Source organism: Thalassophryne amazonica, chromosome 10 (genome assembly GCF_902500255.1).
Source record: "Thalassophryne amazonica chromosome 10, fThaAma1.1, whole genome shotgun sequence".
Lineage (NCBI taxonomy): Eukaryota > Metazoa > Chordata > Actinopteri > Batrachoidiformes > Batrachoididae > Thalassophryne > Thalassophryne amazonica.
The window spans coordinates 77087433-77110303 of record NC_047112.1 but is presented as its reverse complement, the minus strand read 5'-3'; the positions used below and the strand labels follow the sequence as shown (position 1 = coordinate 77110303).

Genomic DNA, 22871 nt, shown 5'->3' with positions numbered 1-22871 from the left:
TGTACTAACACATAAAAGGCTTGAGATGTTGCAAGATAACAACCTCATCCAAAAATAGAAAGCCATAGACATCAATCTAACACTGACATTTCTTCTTTCAGCTTGATGTCAGGACTTGCAGCTCTAGATGCCAAGTGTTCCAGCCGGCTCGGTCTGATCACAGTGTCTTATTACCTATGGACCACGTTTGTGGCTGTGATTGTGGGTATCGTCATGGTCTTAATCATCCACCCGGGTGGTGCAGCCCAGAAAGAACACTCTGAGGACAGTGGCAAGGCTATTATGAGTTCTGCTGATGCTTTGCTAGACCTCATCCGGTAAGACTGCCTGCAAAAATCATTCGACAGACGAGCCGAGCGTGTGTTGGATTGTTTTATCATTTCCCATCTCACAACCAAAATAACATGACTCCCTTTACTCATGTAAAAATGCAATCAGTTATTTGCTGTAAAGTGAGCTGGAAAATTTGATTTTGTACACTTAGGATATTTGTCATGTTGTGCCACATGTGATATGTGGTGTTGCATGGCTGTTTGTGCATTGCATTCTGGGTTTTATAGCAAGGTACACTGAAAAAAGAACCAACTTACAAAAGCAATACAATTAGTAAAACCTGAATGAATTCAGCTGTATAAACTTACAAACTTAAGTTCAAACAGCTTAATTCATTCAGGTTTTACCAATTGCAACACTTTAAGTTGGTTCAACTATTCTTTTTTTCATTGTAATGCCAATGAACATGTTATGGACAATACCCTTTGTAGTTACTTTTTATATAGTAATGGTTAAATTTTACTTGGAAATTTCAATATAACGATTTAAGTTACATAAATTTCAATATGTATCAAACAGAAAGCAGACGCAGCCCAGTAAAGATTACTGTGATAATGGTTTGTTGTATCCTTTGAATGATCTTTCAAACTTATTTCATAGTTTGAGTAATCTTGTACAAACCTTATTGAATTTAAAACAAAATTTAGATCCTCCTAACAAACTACAGCACCCAGCATTTATTTTTTAGATTGTCAATTCAATTCAATTCAATTTATTTTCATTTATATAGCGCCAAATCACAACAGAGTTGCCTCAAGACACTTCAGACAGGTAAGGTCTAACCATACCAACCCCCAGAGCAACAATGGTAAGGAATAACCCCCTCTGAGAAAGAAACCTCAAGCAGACCAGACTCAAAGGGGTGACCCTCTGCTTGGGCCATGCTACAAAGATCAGTCATATTTAAGAATGGCAGGGCCAACTTTGAACTGTAGAAGTTGTCTGAGGCCCACCCAAATCTTTAATCACAATTTTGATTGACGCATAAGTATTTCTGTAGATATTTTTTTTAATATCAGGTCACATGAATTTAGAATAAAAAGTTAAATCCTACGGGTTTTCTTTATTATTTTTGATCATTTAAAACTTTATCACAAACTTCAAAACAAAAAACTTTCCTAAATGTATTTTGAATGAATTATCATTGCCAACCCAACAGGAGGCTATGGCCCACACTTTGGGAACATTGCCTAAGGTAGATAAACCTAAAATACAGGCAGTGAACATGACTGAAGTGAATGAGGGGAAAAACAATTTTTTAAAAAACAACAATTTATTGACTAGGTTTGGTTGTTAAATAGTCCAAAAAAGGTCAGGATGGTTGTTTGCAGACAGATGAGGACACAAGGGGAAAACACTGAGTCAAACATCACCCAACAGAACACAATGAACTGGCACAGAGTGAAGAACGTGAGATAACTGAGCACTGTGGTGTGACTCAGACTGAATACAGACAGGTGGACTGACATAATGACGCGCAGCTGCGCTGGAGACACAACAAAAAGAAAAAAAGTCAAACATACAGACACACTGGCAGAAACTCAGAAATGGAGAGAACATGAACTTTAAATGAACTGAAGTGGTGATCAAAGGAAACTAACATTCAAAACAGACATGATGATAAAATGTGAATTAGACAAAGACAGGATAAGTGCACTGAAACCAAAATAAAACTAATACAACTATTCTGCATTTAAGGAACAGTGTAAACAACCCCGAAACACTCAAACTATAACCACAAATATCTAATAAAAAGGACAAAAGAAGAGCACAATGGGTGGATTGCGACAGGTACAAATATGTCACATGGTGCTCTTATATTACACCACCGTGTAGCGGTCGTGTGAGGATATTGTTTTCAGTCCAGTGTGCGTCCATCTGTGCAACGGTCCATGTGTGAATGGTTGTGTTTGACTAAACCTCCTGGAATAATTGAGGGTCACCCAAGAACAAAGTGATTTCATTTTAAAAGAAAATAGTTAAAAGTCATGGCCACTCAGCAAGGTCAAAATTTGAGCTATGTGTTTCTACACAGGGAATATTTAAAATGTGCATTGAATTCGTCAAAGATACATCTATAGTGACGATTCAATACTAATATAAAGTTATATAATAGGTCCCGGCCATATTACTGTTGGTGTCATTGAAAGGTCAAACGATGGCTACAACGAGGGATTGATTAAAGATAATTTAATCTACAGTATATTATAATTGCCAAGTGGCCTCTGTGTGCATGTGTGTGTATGGCTTCGATCACGCAAAAACTGGGGAGAGCTGACATGTGCCATTTGGTATGCTTATGTGTTTTGGGTCAAGGACGAATGCTGCAAAAACAGAAAGTTGATAGGACAAATATTTGTGAGAGATTAGCAATTTTATCTAAGCAGTAAACAATGGACATTGTGCTGCAATGCGCCATGGGAGTTTGGGGTTTTGAGGTTTTAAATGTTATTGTGGTTCATGAAAATTCAGTAAGGTATGTCGTCTATAATAGATTTCAGTTCTAATGTAGAACTCTACTAGTGTATATGAAAGTATATCTAAATATCTAAAAAAGAGAGAAGAGTAGAGCCACTTAGGTGCCTGGTCTTTAGAAACAGTGATGGATCTTGTTAGTTTAACAGTGTTGTTAGTGTTATTGATTTATTGTGTTTTTGTAGTTCAGTTGGTTTAGTCAGTTTAGTTAAGTGTTATGTTGATCTTACCATGAGTGAGTTAAGGCTCATGTTGGCACCATGAGTGAAATGTGTAGTGGTTTTAATGTCTTCAGCCACTGTTTTTTTTTTTTGTTTGTTTTTGTTTTTTTTTTGGTCAAATTAAAAGCACCTGCTTGCAGCAACTGGGCATGCATGCATGCATGTATTCATTGCCCCTGCCAGAATGGCGTGTGAGTCCAGAATGTGATTATCAATGTCCATTGTTCACTGTTGTTTGCTAATATCACTAATTTCTCCAAAAATATTAGTCCCATCAACTTTCCGTTTTTGCAGTGTTCATCTTTGACCCAAAATACATAAGGATACCAAACGGCAAATGTCAGCTATCCAAAGTTTGTCCGCGATCAAAGCCAAACACACACATGCACACATACAGGTACACAGAGGCCACTTGACTTTTATATATATATGTATATATATATATATATATATATATATATATATCCTGTGTGCACAGCCGTGATGTCACACACACACAGCAAGAAAACCAAGAATTATGTGCCACCTGTTGCACATGAAGACATTTAAAGAAACAAGCAGAAAGTAAACTAAAAATGTCTAAATATGCCTGACATTTACAAGGAATGATTTGTTGTTTTGTCAACACTAAATTTTCAAATGCACAACTATTCTTTTTTTCATTGTAATGCCAATGAACATGTTATGGACAATACCCTTTGTAGTTACTTTTTATATAGTAATGGTTAAATTTTACTTGGAAATTTCAATATAACGATTTAAGTTACATAAATTTCAATATGTATCAAACAGAAAGCAGACGCAGCCCAGTAAAGATTACTGTGATAATGGTTTGTTGTATCCTTTGAATGATCTTTCAAACTTATTTCATAGTTTGAGTAATCTTGTACAAACCTTATTGAATTTAAAACAAAATTTAGATCCTCCTAACAAACTACAGCACCCAGCATTTATCTTTTAGATTGTCAATTCAATTCAATTTATTTTCATTTATATAGCGCCAAATCACAACAGAGTTGCCTCAAGACACTTCACACAGGTAAGGTCTAACCATACCAACCCCCAGAGCAACAGTGGTAAGGAATAACCCCCTCTGAGAAAGAAACCTCAAGCAGACCAGACTCAAAGGGGTGACCCTCTGCTTGGGCCATGCTACAAAGATCAGTCATATTTAAGAATGGCAGGGCCAACTTTGAACTGTAGAAGTTGTCTGAGGCCCACCCAAATCTTTAATCACAATTTTGATTGACGCATAAGTATTTCTGTAGATATTTTTTTTAATATCAGGTCACATGAATTTAGAATAAAAAGTTAAATCCTACGGGTTTTCTTTATTATTTTTGATCATTTAAAACTTTATCACAAAAACAAAAAACTTTCCTAAATGTATTTTGAATGAATTATCATTGCCAACCCAACAGGAGGCTATGGCCCACACTTTGGGAACATTGCCTAAGGTAGATAAACCTAAAATACAGGCAGTGAACATGACTGAAGTGAATGAGGGGAAAAACAATTTTTTTAAAAACAACAATTTATTGACTAGGTTTGGTTGTTAAATAGTCCAAAAAAGGTCAGGATGGTTGTTTGCAGACAGATGAGGACACAAGGGGAAAACACTGAGTCAAACATCACCCAACAGAACACAATGAACTGGCACAGAGTGAAGAACGTGAGATAACTGAGCACTGTGGTGTGACTCAGACTGAATACAGACAGGTGGACTGACGTAATGACGCGCAGCTGCGCTGGAGACACAACAAAAAGAAAAAAAAGTCAAACATACAGACACACTGGCAGAAACTCAGAAATGGAGAGAACATGAACTTTAAATGAACTGAAGTGGTGATCAAAGGAAACTAACATTCAAAACAGACATGATGATAAAATGTGAATTAGACAAACACAGGATAAGTGCACTGAAACCAAAATAGAACTAATACAACTATTCTGCATTCAAGGAACAGTGTAAACAACCCCGAAACACTCAAACTATAACCACAAATATCTAATAAAAAGGACAAAAGAAGAGCACAATGGGTGGATTGTGACAGGTACAAATATGTCACATGGTGCTCTTATATTACACCACCGTGTAGCGGTCGTGTGAGGATATTGTTTTCAGTCCAGTGTGCGTCCATCTGTGCAACGGTCCATGTGTGAATGGTTGTGTTTGACTAAACCTCCTGGAATAATTGAGGGTCACCCAAGAACAAAGTGATTTCATTTTAAAAGAAAATAGTTAAAAGTCATGGCCACTCAGCAAGGTCAAAATTTGAGCTATGTGTTTCTACACAGGGAATATTTAAAATGTGCATTGAATTCGTCAAAGATACATCTATAGTGACGATTCAATACAAATATAAAGTTATATAATAGGTCCCGGCCATATTACTGTTGGTGTCATTGAAAGGTCAAACGATGGCTACAACGAGGGATTGATTAAAGATAATTTAATCTACAGTATATTATAATTGCCAAGTGGCCTCTGTGTGCATGTGTGTGTATGGCTTCGATCACGCAAAAACTGGGGAGAGCTGACATTTGCCGTTTGGTATGCTTATGTGTTTTGGGTCAAGGACGAATGCTGCAAAAACAGAAAGTTGATAGGACAAATATTTGTGAGAGATTAGCAATTTTATCTAAGCAGTAAACAATGGACATTGTGCTGCAATGCACCATGGGAGTTTGGGGTTTTGAGGTTTTAAATGTTGTTATTGTGGTTCATGAAAATTCAGTAAGGTATGTCGTCTATAATAGATTTCAGTTCTAATGTAGAACTCTACTAGTGTATATGAAAGTATATCTAAATATCTAAAAAAGAGAGAAGAGTAGAGCCACTTAGGTGCCTGGTCTTTAGAAACAGTGATGGATCTTGTTAGTTTAACAGTGTTGTTGGTGTTATTGATTTATTGTGTTTTTGTAGTTCAGTTGGTTTAGTCAATTTAGTTAAGTGTTATGTTGATCTTACCATGAGTGAGTTAAGGCTCATGTTGGCACCATGAGTGAAATGTGTAGTGGTTTTAATGTCTTCAGCCACTGTTTTTTTTTTTTTTTTTTTTTTTTTTTTTTTTTTTGGTCAAATTAAAAGCACCTGCTTGCAGCAACTGGGCATGCATGCATGCATGTATTCATTGCCCCTGCCAGAATGGCGTGTGAGTCCAGAATGTAATTATCAATGTCCATTGTTCACTGTTGTTTGCTAATATCACTAATTTCTCCAAAAATATTAGTCCCATCAACTTTCCGTTTTTGCAGTGTTCATCTTTGACCCAAAATACATAAGGATACCAAACGGCAAATGTCAGCTATCCAAAGTTTGTCCGCGATCAAAGCCAAACACACACATGCACACATACAGGTACACAGAGGCCACTTGACTTTTATATATATATATATATATATCCTGTGTGCACAGCCGTGATGTCACACACACACAGCAAGAAAACCAAGAATTATGTGCCACCTGTTGCACATGAAGACATTTAAAGAAACAAGCAGAAAGTAAACTAAAAATGTCTAAATATGCCTGACATTTGCAAGGAATGATTTGTTGTTTTGTCAACACTAAATTTTCAAATGCGCAAAGTACAGACACTTTCAGCACCCGCTAAACTTCCTTTTGATCTTGATAAATCCTATTGCAAACCTCATCTGTTTGAAAGTTCACCCCCACAACATTGCACACTCAAGTGAACAAACCCAAATTGCGTATTAATGAAGGCAAACACACTGAGTGGACAATACGTGCTATTTTGCACATTTTAAAGATGCAATCTTCAGTATGCACTGTTACTAAATCAGCATGCAGGATTTTTTGCTAGCACATGGTGTTGGTGCATCTTTTAATGCACGTAAACCTTTAGTATTTTAGGCCCTGTGTGTGCCGCCACTATATAGGCTCTTTAGAGCATCAGTAAACTGTTTTACTTGTTGATTTAGTGCAGCTTACATGATAATTGCCTTGTTTTCCCTTGTTGACCTTTTGACTTCAGAGTGAGTCAACGTTTCAATGTGTCTTTGCCTTTCAGCAACATGTTTCCAGATAATCTGGTTCAGGCCACATTTCAACAGGTGAGACGGTTCATATCCACACATTCCTGAACAGTAACACATCTTCTTTTTGACTAAACATGCGTATTTCCTCCCGTCTAATTAATGGCAACAGTATAGAACAAATAGCGAGTCCCTTGTGAAACCCAAGCCGACGGTGAGTCAGGTCCAATCAGAAGTCACCACAACACAGCGAGCGCTCGTTTATGGCGTCCAGGATGATAACGGCACTGACATCCAGAACTTTGCACTTGACCTGACTCCACCCCCTGATATGCTAATAAGCACACGAAAAGGAACAAGCGATGGAATGAATGTCCTTGGGATTGTCATCTTTTCAGCTACAATGGGTAAAAAAACTCTTTTTTTTTTCTTAATTAACTTGACCTGGGCTGACCTTTGTTGTGTGCATTTTGTCAGTTGAGATTCCACAAAGAATCTCTACAACACACTAATTTAAAGATACGCTTTGTGTATTTTTAGGTATCATGCTTGGAAGGATGGGTCCAAATGGAAGCACATTGGTTAATTTCTGCCAGAGCCTGAATGAAGCTGTTCTCAAAATTGTGGCCATTGTGATCTGGTGATGAACTTGTTAATCATCTTGTTATTTATTGTGTTAAACTGTCTCCGAGAACCTTAAACAGGAAACTTGAAAGCACATCCTAGCTGACTTGGACTGACTGTCCTTTCAGGTACTTCCCGTTTGGCATCGTGTTCCTGGTGGCTGGTAAGATCTTGGAGATGAGTGATCCATCAGCCATGGGGAAGAAGCTTGGTTTTTATGCAGTCACTGTGGTGTTTGGTTTGGTGCTGCACGGATTATTCATCCTGCCAGCAATGTACTTCTTCATTACCAAAAAGAGTCCCATTGTGTACATACGTGGAATCCTGCAAGCCCTGCTCATTGCTCTGGCAACCTCGTCAAGGTGAACTAAATCAATTTTTCATGTGTATGAGTTGAGCAAAAAAAGGGTAGTTGATCATGTTGATTAAATGTGTTTAGGGACACTGGTGGGGTACAGTATATCATTCCATGTGATTTTTGTGCTAAAATGTTATTTTATTATTTATTTATTTGCCATTTTGGCTTCAATAGGGACTGGACTGCTCCAAAATGATGGGGTTCAAATTTTCTGATCCCTCCTTGGGCATCACTTCCATTTAGTCCCCCTAGGACTAAATGCCAATATATATTGACCAATTTTCATAAAATTAGAGCTGTTTTGTAGGTTCAAAGAATTTGGAGGGTGAGATGTTACCTCCAACTCGTGCTCTGTTGCTACTGTGCAAAGTACACAATATGGGATAAATCATACCAAACTAACTGCCCCAAGCTTCCTCTAATTAAAAGAGAATGGGTGGACTTTAGAGTGTTTGTTCCAGTAAGATGTCTTTCTCTCTCTTCCCCGCAGACGGTAATTCATCTTATTGAGATATCTCATAATCCCTTGCACACCAGAGAGTAACTGCAGTCAAAACAATATGGACACATGGCAACAATTGCAAATGAACATCATACTACCAAAATATACATTTTTATGCCTTTCATAACATTTATATGAGACTGCATGTATGAGACCCCTGAAAATTTGCGAAAACAAATATTACAGATATTCCGTGTGTGCTATCTTCATTCTGCACGGGACTTCATGAACACAAACGAAATTTCAGGCATCTTATATATATATTATATATATGTTAGTATGGAACATACAGGACGTTAAAGAGAGCAAACTTCACTTTCCACCACAATGACATGAACAGGAAGCGATTGTGGTTCACAGAGATTCCCACTGAAAATAATGGAGAAACAACTTGAGCTTCTTGTATGTTTACATAAAACAAACACAATAACAACATCCACAAAACCCAAATAATATATTCACGAGAGCTTTAGGCACAATATACAAAGAGTTTAACCTTGCGATGTTGATGCTGTTGTCAGTGTGTAGCGGTTAAATTGCAGCGTTATCTGAAAGTCTCAATGCAGTTCTCAATGTTGTTGACATCTCGCAGAGCAGTGAACTCTCTGAGATTCTGTGTCATGCTCTGTGTTTGATCTTGTTTTATGCCATGTTTAGTTTAGATCTTAGTTTCATTTCGTTTTGCTGTCTGTGTGACTGCTTTGGCTGGGTGCTTCCTGCTTGGGCTTTTTCTGTCCCTATCTCTCTTGTCTGTCTCTCTTGGTGTTTGGTGGTGGGCATTACACTCTGTCTGGGCCACACCCTGTTCTGGATCCTTCCACACATGTGTTTCTAATCTGCAGCTCATCACCTTGGTGTATTTAAGCTCCACTGGTTGCATTAGTTTTTTGCCTGACCATCGCGCCTTGTGCCATCGCCTTTAGCTCTGTGTTTTTGAGTTTTCCAAGTCCTGCTGCCATGTTGTGTTTTTGACCACCTACCTGTTTGTACCGACCACACCTTTGCCTGATGATTCTGATCTGTTTGGACTGCCTCTCTGTGTACCAGACCCCACTGAGTTATTCAGTAAACACCTTTTTAAACCAGAGCTACTGTGTCGAGTCCTGCACTTGTGTCCAGCTGTTTCTGTCCGTCATTCCTTATATTTTGCTGGATTTGAAACGTCAGTTGGGTGAGCTGGACAAGTGTGGGTGCAAAGCAGGTTGTTTTGGATGATGCACCTGCTGTAAGAATGGTCGCCTCTCTGCAAACATCTCAGTGGACAGTGTGAGAACACTGTGAGGGAGGACGCTCTGGAAAATGATTCTGACGATGAACAGATAACCCTAAACTTTATAAGGTGCATTTAATTTTGCAAAGCGACTGTAGTTGAATGTAAAATTGGTCAGCAAATGGCAGAAGCAGGTGCATAGTCAGATTTGATGGGGAGGGGGGAATTGGAGTGACTCCCCTTTCCCCCCACCCATGGGGACTGAAATTTGTTCTAAAAGTATGATAGTTCATCTCAGTACACATAAAACCTTCAAAACAACTTAAATTTTATGAAAATTGGTCAATATATTGGAAATAGTGGGTTTTTTTTTAGTTCTGTGGGGGGCTAAAGCAGTTGTGAACCCCCCACTGGCTGAGAGTCATTCAACTCATACATACATAAGTAGTTGCAACTTTTTTTTTTTTTTAAATTGATCAATATATCGTGAAAAAAGGTGTATTTATACCCCCACAGAAAGGGAAGGGGGGGGGTCAGAGAGTCTGAACCCCGTCATTTTGGAACAGTCTGTTCCCTAATGAAGCCAAACCCACAAAAAATCAATTTTGGTACAAAAATCCTACGGGAGGTGTTTGATTGTAGTGGGTACTACATATATTTGTTAAAGAAACTAACACTTGGATGGAAAAACAGATTTTTATTTCTGTTTTGTTCTCTCTTTCAGTCCACATACAATATAACACAAGTAAATCATCACTTTTATAGCCAGTTTTCTTTAGACAATTCAAGGGATGGAAACATGACCATTTCAAAGTCACGGAATATGTCTTGGATGTACATATACTGTGCATCAATCATTAAGGAATACAAACGTATGATACGGTAAATGTGTCTGAAGTAGGCAGTTATCAAAAATGAGTGACAGTGCAAAAGAGGATACAAGAGCAGGAAGCCATCAAGAAACCCAGACAACTCTTCAGCAGTTCCAGCATGCCGTGGCTGTGATTATAGAAATAGTGCATCGTGCAGCTTTTGTGTTTTGCATCACCTGTTGCTCAGCTGCATGGTAGAGTGGAACAGAGAAGACATGAAGTTTCAGCTACAGTTTGATGGAATGCACATGGGAGCAACAAGCCTAGATTTGATCTGTTTTACTGAATGGAAATTATATCTGATTAGGAAAAAGCTTTTGGAGCATGAAAATTGCAGTCCTCATTAGCCCACTGATGTGTTGCAAAAAACTATTGAATCTCTTCTTGCTGAAAAATTCTTTTTGTGGAAAAATGTTTTCCCCATCCTGCTTAACACGGTGAAATAAACACTAAGTCTCCCGATGGCTTTTTGATAATTTATTCAAGCTTGAAGTCCCCCACTGGTCCCACACAGTACAAAAGTAGTCTGCAGGAGAGTGAAAAGCCCTGCGAGCATAACACGCCCCAGGGTTGTGGTTACAAGCACTAAACTCAGAGGCATCGCGACAATTAGAAAACATGAGCCCAGGGAAAGCAGTTGGAAATAAACAATAACACTGGTTCACGGCTGGTGTCTTCAGTGATAACTACCGTCAAGAACATAAGTCAGGGCCAAACATGCAAAGTTGTTCCACACAGACAAAGCACTGTTTAGCTGTCGGTTTTATATGAGGAGATGAAAATGAACCATTATGAAACAGACATTTGTAAGATAGCCTAAGCATCTGGTGGAGAATGTGGGCATCAATCCCACTACCTGGGACAAGCATCTGTAAGATTTTCTCTACAGTTTGTTGTTGCCAAAGTTTCTACTAATTGTTCACAACAAATCATAGATATCACTCATTTACACATGGACACAGGGCAAATGAGGATTTGGTTATGTAATATCTTTGAACCTGACCTATTATTGTCTGTGTTCCTCAGCTCTGCCACTTTGCCTATAACATTCAAGTGCCTCTTAGAGAACAACCACATCGACCGCCGTATCATTCGTTTTGTGCTCCCCGTGGGAGCCACCATCAACATGGACGGCACTGCTCTCTATGAAGCCGTGGCAGCCATATTCATCGCACAGGTCAATAATTACGAGCTGGACTTTGGTCAGATCATCACCATCAGGTAGGTGACTAACGTGATGGCCGTGTGCAAGAACAAAATCCCACCAATGCACGTGACTGAACGATTGAAATTTTACATTAATATCAATGAAATTAATTTATGCTTATAGTCCACTTACCATGTGCGGTTTCATGGTCTTCTTCTTTTGGCTGCTGCCGTTAGGGTTACCAAGGCAGATGATTCATTTCCATCTCACCCTGTTCTCTGTATCTTCCTCTGTCACACCAACCACCTGCATGTCCTCCCTCAGCACATCCATAAACCTCCTCTTTGGCCTCCCTCTTCACCTCCTGACGTGTGGCTCCATCCTCTGCATCCTTCTCCCTATATACACCGGGTCCCTCCTCTGCACATGTTCAAACCATCTCAGTCTCAACTCTCTGACTTTGTCTCCAAAATGTCCCACCTAAGCAGTCCCTCTGATGCATTCATTCCTAATCCTGTCCATCCTCACCACTCCCAAAGAAAATCACAGCATCTTCAGCTCCGCCTCCTGTCTTTTTGTTAGCACCAACATCTCTAAGCCATACAACATACCGCATTCCCTTAATGAAACACCAGGGCGTTTATTTATATCAAACCGTGGTCAGATCCGGTGCCTAAACAAGGCAGGCCTTTCAGACCCAGCGCCAGACACAGACTGCCGGAAGGGCCTTGCATTGCACTTTTTTAGGACAGAAGTGTAAAGTCCTATTTAATGTTTCTCCCCCGGGATATTTAAAATTTTTAACTGTTGAATATGCAATTATAACATAGTTTGAGAAGGAAAGAGCAATATTCTCATGTGAGCAAAGCGCAGGGTAAAGGCATGCAAGCGCGGTTTAAATGCACCTCTAATACTGGGCTACTGAATAGGATTTAAAAGCTTCATGCACCTCCTTTATGCACCAAATGCAAGTATAGGCTAAAGATTCTCTAGAGACTGTTTGTTTATTATTGTTAGGACACGCAACTCATACCCAACGTGAGTTATCTGTAACGGTGAAATTCACTGTTTCTTTCACTCTCTTCTAGGACCCTCCATGGTCCTTGATTAAAGAAATGCTGTATATCTATCTTTTTGTTCAGGATAGTTTTTTTTTTCACCTCTCACTCTCTTGCACAGCTAGGTCCAGTAGTTATAAAAGCGCATTGCATTCACTGGATTAAAAAAAAATGCTCACTTCATAGTTACAAGATTTTTTCTCATGATTATGAGATCGTAATTACGAGAAAGGATTTTTTTCAATTTATTTTAATTTATATAGCGCCAAATCACAACAGAGTTGCCTCAAAGCGCTTCACACAGGTTAGGTCTAACCTTACCAACCCCCAGAGCAACAGTGGTAAGGAAAAACTTCCTCTGAGGAAGAAACCTCAAGCAGACCAGACTCAAAGGGGTGACCCTCTGCTTGGGCCATGCTACAAACATAAATTACAGAAATAATTCACAGAACAATTCACAGACAAATATATAAGAAATGCTATTGGCGCACAGGACAGAAGGATCGCCAACAACTCCCATCTCTGGATGGAGCTGCACCTTAAACAGAGAGAGAAAAAACAGAATCAGGCATCAGAAAGACAAGAAATACTGTGTAATTTGCCAGCATTAAACAGCAAGAAAAACAGAAGAAATACTAAGGTGATCGCCGGCCACTAGTCCTAAACTTCACTAAAAGACCCAGAATTTAGGTAAAGTTGAGGCCGCGGCCCGCTCCAATAGAGTAAAAAGCGTAAAACAAAACTGTACCAGTACGCTAGCCATATGAAAGGGAAAATAAGTGCATCTTAAGTCTGGACTTGAAAGTTTCCACAGAATCTGACTGTTTTATTGATGCAGGGAGATCATTCCACAGAACAGGGGCACGATAAGAGAAAGCTTTGTGACCCGCAGGTGCCACATTGACCACTGCCAATTATGATTATGACATCATAGAGTGGCTCACCCCCGGCCAGGCGAATGTTAGTCTGGGGGCCCCGTGCCTCTCCATGGAGGAATTTCATTCATCCAGAGACATCTTAGGGGAAAAATCTACACTCCTACTGTCCGACCGCAGTGCACCGTCAGCGGTGACAAATCGGCAGATTTTGGATTATGACTTGGGAATTCTCATGCTTGTCAAAGAACATTCAAAACAACCTTAAACAACTCCAAGCCAGACAGTGAAGGTGTGTGCACATCCAGAAATGATGGAAATAGTGCTAGCACAAAAGTTAATGTTGAGATTAACAGCTTGTGACTCGTCACCATCAGATAACAAAACGAGTACCACATTCATCTATGGTAGCAAATGTTTCCATTTTTATAAGAAAAACAACCAGGAATGGTTGTTTTTAAAGGTTTTTAAAGACATTAAAAGCATTTTAAGATTTTTATCATAGTTCAGAAATTGAATACAATTAGCTACATTAATGAATATATAAATTTGTTCAAGTAACACTTTCAATATAGATGGTATTTTCTGTGGTATTATATTGTCCATACTAACACAGAATCACAAGACATCTTGGCTCAGGAAATTTATTGCACAGCTACAAAAGCAATGTGCTAATTCAAGATACTCTTATGGCCATATGGTACCCAACGCCATCTCCTACGTAGTACAGTACATCCAAAAACAACTGCAGTGCCACAGTTCACCCTTACCCCCTGGTATGGCCACCCCGTCAAGTTACGCACGAGTCAGTCACTCATGCATATGCATATGCATATGCATATATATATATATATATATATATATATATATATATATATATATATTCCCTGGTGTCTTCTTCTGTGTTCTTCATTCTCCTCTCTTTGTTTTACCCTCATGTCTTTACCCCAACATCCTCTTCTTGGCGTGACTTCTATTCTTCTTCTGTGTTGTTCATGCTTCCGATTTTGTTGTCACTTCCTGAGCACATCCTGGTGGTTCGTCCAAGAGGTTTTTCTTCGTCTTCCCCATGTTTGATCATCAGCAGGTGGAGACATTCTGCTGATGTGTCTTGATTTTTGACCGTTTTTCTGTCATTTTCTCCTCGTCGAGTCACACTGAACTTTTGTATTTTTATTGTTATTATTAGTAGTACTATAGTACTTTCATAGCCATTATCTGACAGGTATTTTTTTTTTTATAATTTTATTCATTAGCATTTCTTCTGCATTTATGTTCTGTTGTGTTCATGTGCTCCGGTTGCTTTTGTTTTTCATTCATTAAGATGTACCTGTGTTCAGTTAATCAGTCACACCTGTTTTGCAATTTCATGCATTACTTTTTTGTCTATTTACACCCTGCTCTTTTATCCCCCTGTGCCAGTTTATCCCGGTATGTCTCCTGGGATGTTGCTGTGTGATTTTCCTGAAAGATTTCCTGTGCGCATTTTCATCAGTGTTGTATTTGGACATTTTTGGGCTCATCTCAACTTACAGCTTCCGGTAAATAAATCTCTTCATTTCAGGTCTCTTCATTTCTCTCCTCTGATCATCACATTGCCCCTTTTGTTTTTTTGTTTGTTGTTGTTTTGTTTTTTGTCCCTCATCCATGAGGACATAAAGTCCAGGAGGCAGTTACCAGCATCTCCTTGGGTGTTTGTGACCCACAGTTGACTAGGGGACCAGTGTCAAATGGGCATTAGAAGCTGGGGAGAGTGAAGGGAATGTTGGATCCACTGGGATGTCCAAGTGTGTGTCCACTATGGACACATGTGTCAAGTGGTGATCATAGTGTGGCATTATTGGAAACTACGAAACAGTGTTTCGTAGTTTCCAATAATGCCCCTGGTGGCCACCTACACTTCCCAGAATGCACCGCGGTGCCAGCAGAGTTCAGCTGTCTCACAGCGCATGTAAACAATGGCAAAGCGAGGATGTGTCCACACTTCACGAGGTGTTTACATTGTACCCTAAAACGGAACTCCGCTGAAACGATCTCTCGCATGAGTCAAGGACCGCCAGACGGCACAAGATTTCACAACTGCAAAACACAGAATACAGCAGCTGCAAATGATAGATACAATCACCATCTAGATCAAAAACAGACTCCTAAATTCTGATTATAGTCAAATAAGAGGTTAACTTTTTTATAGTTGGAGGGTTTGCAGAATCAATTTACAGCAAGAACATCTGGTATTTCTGTGCGATGTTCCGTCTTCCTCCAACCTGCTACCCTCAGAAAATAGAAAAACAACTTAATCAGAAACTTCACTCTTCATATTTGACATGTACATTCCATCCTACGTTAATGTTTCCCCTAATCACACTCTGAAATCTGCACTAGCATCACCGCAACTGCAGCCAGTATCGGTGCAGCAGGAATCCCACAGGCTGGACTGGTCACCATGGTGATTGTGCTGACATCCGTTGGGTTGCCAACCGATGACATCACCCTCATCGTGGCAGTAGACTGGGCACTGTAAGTAACAAGTGGATTGGTTTCTTTTCATGCTGCAAATGTGATTTTATTAGTGTGGAGCAAAAAAATGCATGTTGGCTTTCCCAGTTCCTTTAAATGTCTTTTGTCCTCTACAGGGACAGATTCCGCACCATGGTGAACGTAATGGGGGATGCTTTGGCCACGGGCATCATGGCACACATCTGTAAGAAAGAGTTCATGAAAGAGGGAGATGGGGTGAGGTTTTGTTCCTGGTTTGGGTTTAGTGTTCTTTAATCTGAAGAAACTAATAATAACTTTTGCATTTATAAAACTGTGAGACTTATTTTTCATCCGAATCCTTACTTTTACAGCCAGTTTCCTTTAGATACGTCAGGGGATGGATACATGAACAAATCACTGAATATGTATTGGAATTCATTTGCATCAAGTAATAAGAAATACAAAAAGGACAGTGCACTGTGGTAAATCTATCTGGAGTACACAGTTATCAAAAACTGAGTGGTCATGCAAGGAGACGACTCATGAGGGAAGCCACCAAGACACCTGTGGAGGAGGTGTAGATTTCTGTGGTTATGATTGTTGAAACTGTGCACAGGGAAATTTTTGTCTGTCGCATCACCACTTATAGAGCTTCATGGTGGAGTGGCACAGAGAAGGATTTTCTGAAAAAGATGACTTGAAATTTCAGCTTTAAGTTTTTTCAGCTTTAAGCTTTAAGTAGTTGGTTTAGAGCCATCTGCATGAAGCTTTCTTCACGTCATTTAAATCTATTGTGGTGGTTTACAGAAGCAAATTGACAAATTGTGCCACTGTCCAAATACTTGTGGACCTGACTTTATGCACAAGCCTGGTTTTGTGACTTCAAATGCAACAAGAGCTTTGGCTCAGGCTGTGATATTACACTAAAAATGACTCATTGGATGAACTCAGTTCAATTATGTGCAGGATTTCCATCTAATACATATATGTAGCCCCAGCTTAAATAAAGTACATCCATGCAAGATAATTCAATTTAATTTAGTTGGGATGACATATATTTATTACATGGAAATCTAATCCAGTCAATCAGTTTTTGAGTATACTTACTGAAGCTGATAGATTTACCAAAAAAAAAAAAAAAAAATCACTGCTGTTGCTTGGCACTCGAAAATAACAGGAAGCATGTGTTCATCTATAATTGTTGTTATTATAATTGTTATTTATGAAACATTAGCACAGTTTGACAAAATTATCCTCAATTATGTAGAAAGGACAATTGTGTAGGGTCCCTGTACAGCTGCCTGTGGCATTCCTTTAAGGGTGATTCCCTTGATCATATTGTGTGAAAAACAGAAAAAAGGGGAAATTTCACACTTTTATAGTTATCTTTACAATGAAAGTGTGTTAAGAAATTTGTTCTAGTAGTCTATGATGACTTTTTCAGCTTTTTTCAGCATCATTATATGCAAATATTGCCGTTTTGTGCTTGTCCCACACCCAGACTTTTGATCTTCAATGATAAAAATGAATGGTAAAGAAACGTTTTTTCTAATGTTTTAAAATATCTCTGAATAAAATATCAGTAAAATAATCAAAACATAATTGGGGTATTCAATGTCATACAACTGTTGTGATTTTTTTTTAAACAAAATGTAGTTGTCCCACACTTTTGCCGTAATTTCCACCACAACACTGTAATGTCCCTAAACAGTTTGTATGAAAGATTGGTTGGGTAGTTTCTATGGAGATAAACAGTGACATCAGAGCACATGTATATAGCGCCAAATCACAACAAACAGTTGCCCCAAGGCGCTTTATATTGTAAGGCAATGGTGTGGTGGAAATTACATTTACAAGGCCAATAGTGCCCGTAGTTAAAGAATCACCCTTAAACGGTTTACTTTCACACCGTTACTCTTATGCCCTTTTCTCCATATTTTCACCTCCTGTCTTCACATGTTTTCTTCCTGCCAACAGGTGCCTTTGATTTGTGAGAGTAAAACCACAATGAACACTCCGCCTCTGATGAACTGTCACAACAGCAACAGCAATCACCGACTGCTGTCCTCCGGGGTCAAACCTGCTGCTGTCTCTCCTGAAGTGACCCGACTCATACAGCTGGAGGAGGGCTTCCGGCCGCCGGTGGAAAAGAAGAAACCTTTGATGGCTCCCAGGCACCTGAAGAAAGGCAAAAAGTACTGCACAATCGACATGAATGGGCTGGAGACCAACGTATAGCATCCTGGTGGTGTTTCCTGCAAAGTTGGATTAAAACCTGAGAACAAAAGGCCGTTTGTACAGATGGAAAAACAACAACAACAAAAAAATCTTGTCTTACTGATGGATCAAAACACACCGGTGACAAGAGGACGTGAATATTACAGGAAGCTGTTGGCTCGGCATCCTGTGAGACTGAATATAATCATGTTGACAGTGGACTTTATGACACCAAAATCAAACAAACAAAAAAATGGCTGTCTGTGTGCGCGCGTGTGTGTGGTCTGCAAACAACTGACTGCATGCAGAACTCCACACAGTTTGAACTCTCAAAATGTGAACGTGAATGACGACTTGCAGTGATACGTATATTTCTATTAACTATTTACGTACATTTTTTACGTCTGCCAAGGACGGAATAAAATCATTTTCATTTATTTATTTGTCTGTCTGTCAGCATGATTACATTGAAAACTACAGTACAGATTTTGACAAAATTTGCACTGCAGATAGATATTAGGGCGTGGAAGACGTCACTGAATTTTGGAGGTGATCCAGATCCGGATTCTGGATCAGGATTTCGATTTGTATGCTTCACTTTGTTGGATTTTGAGGATTACATCAAAACTACTTCATGGATTTTCACCACGTTGGTGTTAGCCCTCGGAAGACTCCATTAAATTTTGGAATTGATCTGGATCCGGATCCAGATTCTGGATCAAGATTTCACTTTGTAGACTTTTATGGATTACGTCAAAACTACTTTACAGATACGACATCACGATGTAAAACTAAGATCAGGAAGACACTGTTTTGTTTCAGCTTGTTAATTAAATATCAGATTGCAACACCTTGATCAGTCGGATCGTTCTGGATCAGTTTGCAATGATTGCATTGTCACGATGTGAATCACATATCTTTCATTTTGAGTCCTCGTCAACCCTTAGCGGAAATCAGAAATCTCAGATTGCTCTTGCTTTATTATTGTTCTTGCTTTGATTTTTTTTGTGTGTGTGTGTGTGTCTGTGCAAAATATTTTAAGTGTTATTTACATTGACTGAGAGAGGTCACAACACAATTTTACAAATTAAGACAACAAATACAAAAACCACCTGCATTAATTCAACAGCAGGTAGCTGCATCAAAAAATGTCAAACACTCACTCATCACTCATCTTCAACTGCTTATCTGGGTTCGGGTCGCGGCGGCAACAGACTTCCCTTTCCTGGGGCACATCAACCACCTCTGACTGGGGGATCCCGAGGCATTCCCAGGCTAGTCTGTAGGTATAATCTCTCCACCTAGTCCTGAGTCTTCCCCGGGATCTCCTCCCAGATGGACGTGACTGGAACACCTCCCTAGGAAGGCACCCAAGGGGGATTCTTACCAGATGCCCGAATCACCTCAGTTGGCTCCTTTCAGCGGTTCAACTCCAAGCTCCCCACCTTATCTGTAAGGGAGACACCAGCCACCCTCCTGAGAAAGCCCATTTCGGCCGCAATCTATTTCTTACAGTCATGACCCAACCCTCACAACAATAGGTGAGAGTAGGAACAAAGACTGACCAGTAGATCGAGAGCTTCCCCTTTTGGCTCAGCTACTTTTTTGTCACAACAGTACGGTAGAGTGAATGCAACACCACCCCTGCTGCACTGATTCTCTGGCCAATCTCACACTCCCTTGTCCCTTCACTTGTGAACAAGACCCTGAGGTACTTGAACTCCTTCACTTGGGGCAAGGCCGTATTTCCTACTCGGAGTAGACAATCCATCAGTTTCCTGCTGAGAACCATGCTGATCCTCATCCCAGCCGCTTCACATTCAGCTGTGAACCGATCCAGCGAGTGTTGGAGGTCACAGGCTAATGAAGCCAACAGGACCACATCATCTGCAAAAAGCAGTGATGAGACCCTGAGCCCACCAAACTGAAAACCCTCCTCCCCCGACTACACCTCAATATCCTGTCCATGAATATCACAAATGGGATTGGCAACAAAGGCACAGCCCTGGCGGAGGCGAACCTCCATCGGAAACGAGACCGACTTACTGCTGAGCACCCGAACACAGGTCTCGCTTTGTGAGTACAGAGATTGGATGGCCCTGACAAAGGACCTCCTCACTCCATACTGGATGGGCATACTCCCAGGCACCCTCTAGGATCTTTGTGAGAGTGAAGAGCTGGTAGGTTGTTCCATGACCAGGACGGAACCCACATTGCTCCTCTTCAATCAGAGGTTCGACTATCAGCCAAACTCTCCTTTCCAGCACCCTGGAGTAGACTTTACCAGAGAGGCTGAGTAGTGTGATGCCCCTGTAACTGGCACACAGGAATGTCAAACGCATGCAGCAAATTATTTTCAACAGCTTTCTGCTACAAATTCACAGAAAGCACACAAAGTCAGAGGTCCACAACACGGGTATTAACACAAACAGCGAGTTCTGCCCAGAGGGCATTCAGTGCACTGCGGCACTCCGTTATCTGGATCTCTACCTTGTTAGTAGAGGTAGGTTTTTCTTTTTTAATTGACTTTATCGTGTTTTCTTATTTTATTTACATGCATTAAACAGTGGAAGTCAGTTAAAGTTGCCCAAGCAAAAATGTCTTTTTCTGTCGGAAGTGTTGTGGCCTCTCTTGGCCACTGCAATGTTCATTTTTATGATTGCATTTGAGAGGAGGAGAGGAGACGGGATTGCAGGTGTCTCAAAGTGAGATGCTGAATTAATTTTGCCTTAATGCTGTGGGGCTCGGCTGATGACAGGCAGCAAAACCTTCATACCTGAATAAATTGCAAATCTGAACACGAGCCTTTGTTTTACTTCAACTGCCCTGGGACTGGAACTAAAAACCTGATGAATTTAATAAACCGAGTGATCCCACACCTTGGAGGAATATCAGACAAGAGAAGTGTCAAAATTTTAAATTCTAATGTGCATATTTCAGTTTGTGTTTTTCACACTGCGCGTACGTAGTATTTCATTAAGCGCTGCTGTCAGTTCGGCTGCATGTCAACAGATTTGATATTGTTCTTCGGTGAAGCATCAGTTTTTATCTGACAGCTTTCCTGTGGGAAAACAGTGTCATCTGAGAAGATTCCTGTATGAAACTGGGCAGAAAATTTATGCCAGCTGTAGATATTGGTGACAAATGAAAGGAAGAACCTGTTCAAATATTGATGATTGGAAATCAGGAAATACACAACTCATCTTCAGCCTTTTCATATCATTTACTGCTTTATTGCACATGTGACAGTATTGCTGTATATGAATGTGACACATTTTTTTAACAATATAGGAATAGCAGAAGGATGTTTTCTACGACTGGCTGTAATTTTATTATTTGTCTTTTTTAAAAGAGTACACTCAAGAAAAGTACCATCATGGACAAACAGTCCAAGGAATATTAAAATAGTTAACATTTTATCCACACACATGGGCCAGTGACAGTAAAATAAATGGGGGCGAGGGATCCACAAATTACTATGTTTCCAAATATTTTACAATTCTGTTCTTTGACTACACATTCACATTTCTATATACAAATTATCAAACATCTACATATAAAAGCCAAGTGGCCTCTGTGTGCGTGTGCCTTCCATCACGGACATACTGGGGAGAGCTGACATTTGCCGTTTGGTATGTTTATGTATTTTGGGTATTCCAGCAGGGGGAGTTAAATCATCTACATTAAAAGCGAAGTGGCCTCTGTGCAGATCCTCAAAAATATGTTGAAACGCCAAAGAAAGCTTGCTCCAGAGGTACCAGTTTCCAGTCTTCAACTCAGGTTGATGTAGCTCAGTGGAGGGTGATGTACTGGCGGAGCTCAACGTTTAGCGATGGACTTGCCATATGTCTCCCATCAAAGGTACTGGCCTCTAGGGGGCGATAATGCTTCACAGGAATGTTTGCTTGCGTAACCAGTGTCTCACCAATGAAGCTATCATCAGCTCCCAAGTGAACAAATGCCTGGAGTGGCAGGAAGGTATTCTACCAGAAAAGTCAGACTGATTTTAAAAAAACCTGGTCAGAGGGATGAAGCCTCTTAAGTTTGACTTGTCAGTACTGCAGTCTTTTGGCCGTATGGGACGAGATACGATGAGATGTCCGCTAAGACCACAATAAAAACACTGTCCCTTAAGCCTAAGTTGGGGGGAAGACGATTTTTTTTTATTTATTTTTTTTTGTATGCAACTAAAACACCAGGAGAGTGCTTTCTTCACGTTGCAGAGGGGTGCATATGTGGGACATGGAGAAGACTGGATCAGCTGGTCTTTTTCCATCTGTGCTTTCATAGGCGATTGTCTATTTAAATAACTGTGGACATAAGGTCATTCAAGGATGAGGATCCCTCTAAATGAGCCAATTAATCTTTAATGGCTTTGCTGCACACATGATGGAACACGCTTTACAAAGCTTCAGTGTTCCACAGTGAATCTGCTACCAGCATTTGGAACTCAATGCACTATGCCACCATGCTGCGGGGGGCGGCTACCAGCATCATTCCCTCAG

At 39.9% G+C, this 22871-nt stretch overlaps 1 protein-coding gene across 2 annotated transcripts in view; it reads left to right on the top strand.

The window, feature by feature from the left end:
* Window positions 1-18603, top strand: part of slc1a7b (solute carrier family 1 member 7b) — a 39565-nt gene extending 20962 nt beyond the window's left edge. Inside the window, exons 3-11 of one of the 2 annotated variants that reach the window (XM_034180329.1) lie at window positions 102-317; window positions 7061-7103; window positions 7198-7432; window positions 7566-7665; window positions 7778-8011; window positions 11618-11812; window positions 16054-16188; window positions 16305-16404; window positions 18127-18603. In XM_034180329.1, the coding sequence (XP_034036220.1) occupies window positions 102-317; window positions 7061-7103; window positions 7198-7432; window positions 7566-7665; window positions 7778-8011; window positions 11618-11812; window positions 16054-16188; window positions 16305-16404; window positions 18127-18387 (1519 nt within the window). In that variant the 3' untranslated portion in view covers window positions 18388-18603. The remainder of the gene's footprint in view (window positions 1-101; window positions 318-7060; window positions 7104-7197; window positions 7433-7565; window positions 7666-7777; window positions 8012-11617; window positions 11813-16053; window positions 16189-16304; window positions 16405-18126) is intronic. The other variant, XM_034180330.1, reaches the window with a different exon arrangement.
* The last annotated feature ends 4268 nt before the right edge of the window (window positions 18604-22871 follow it).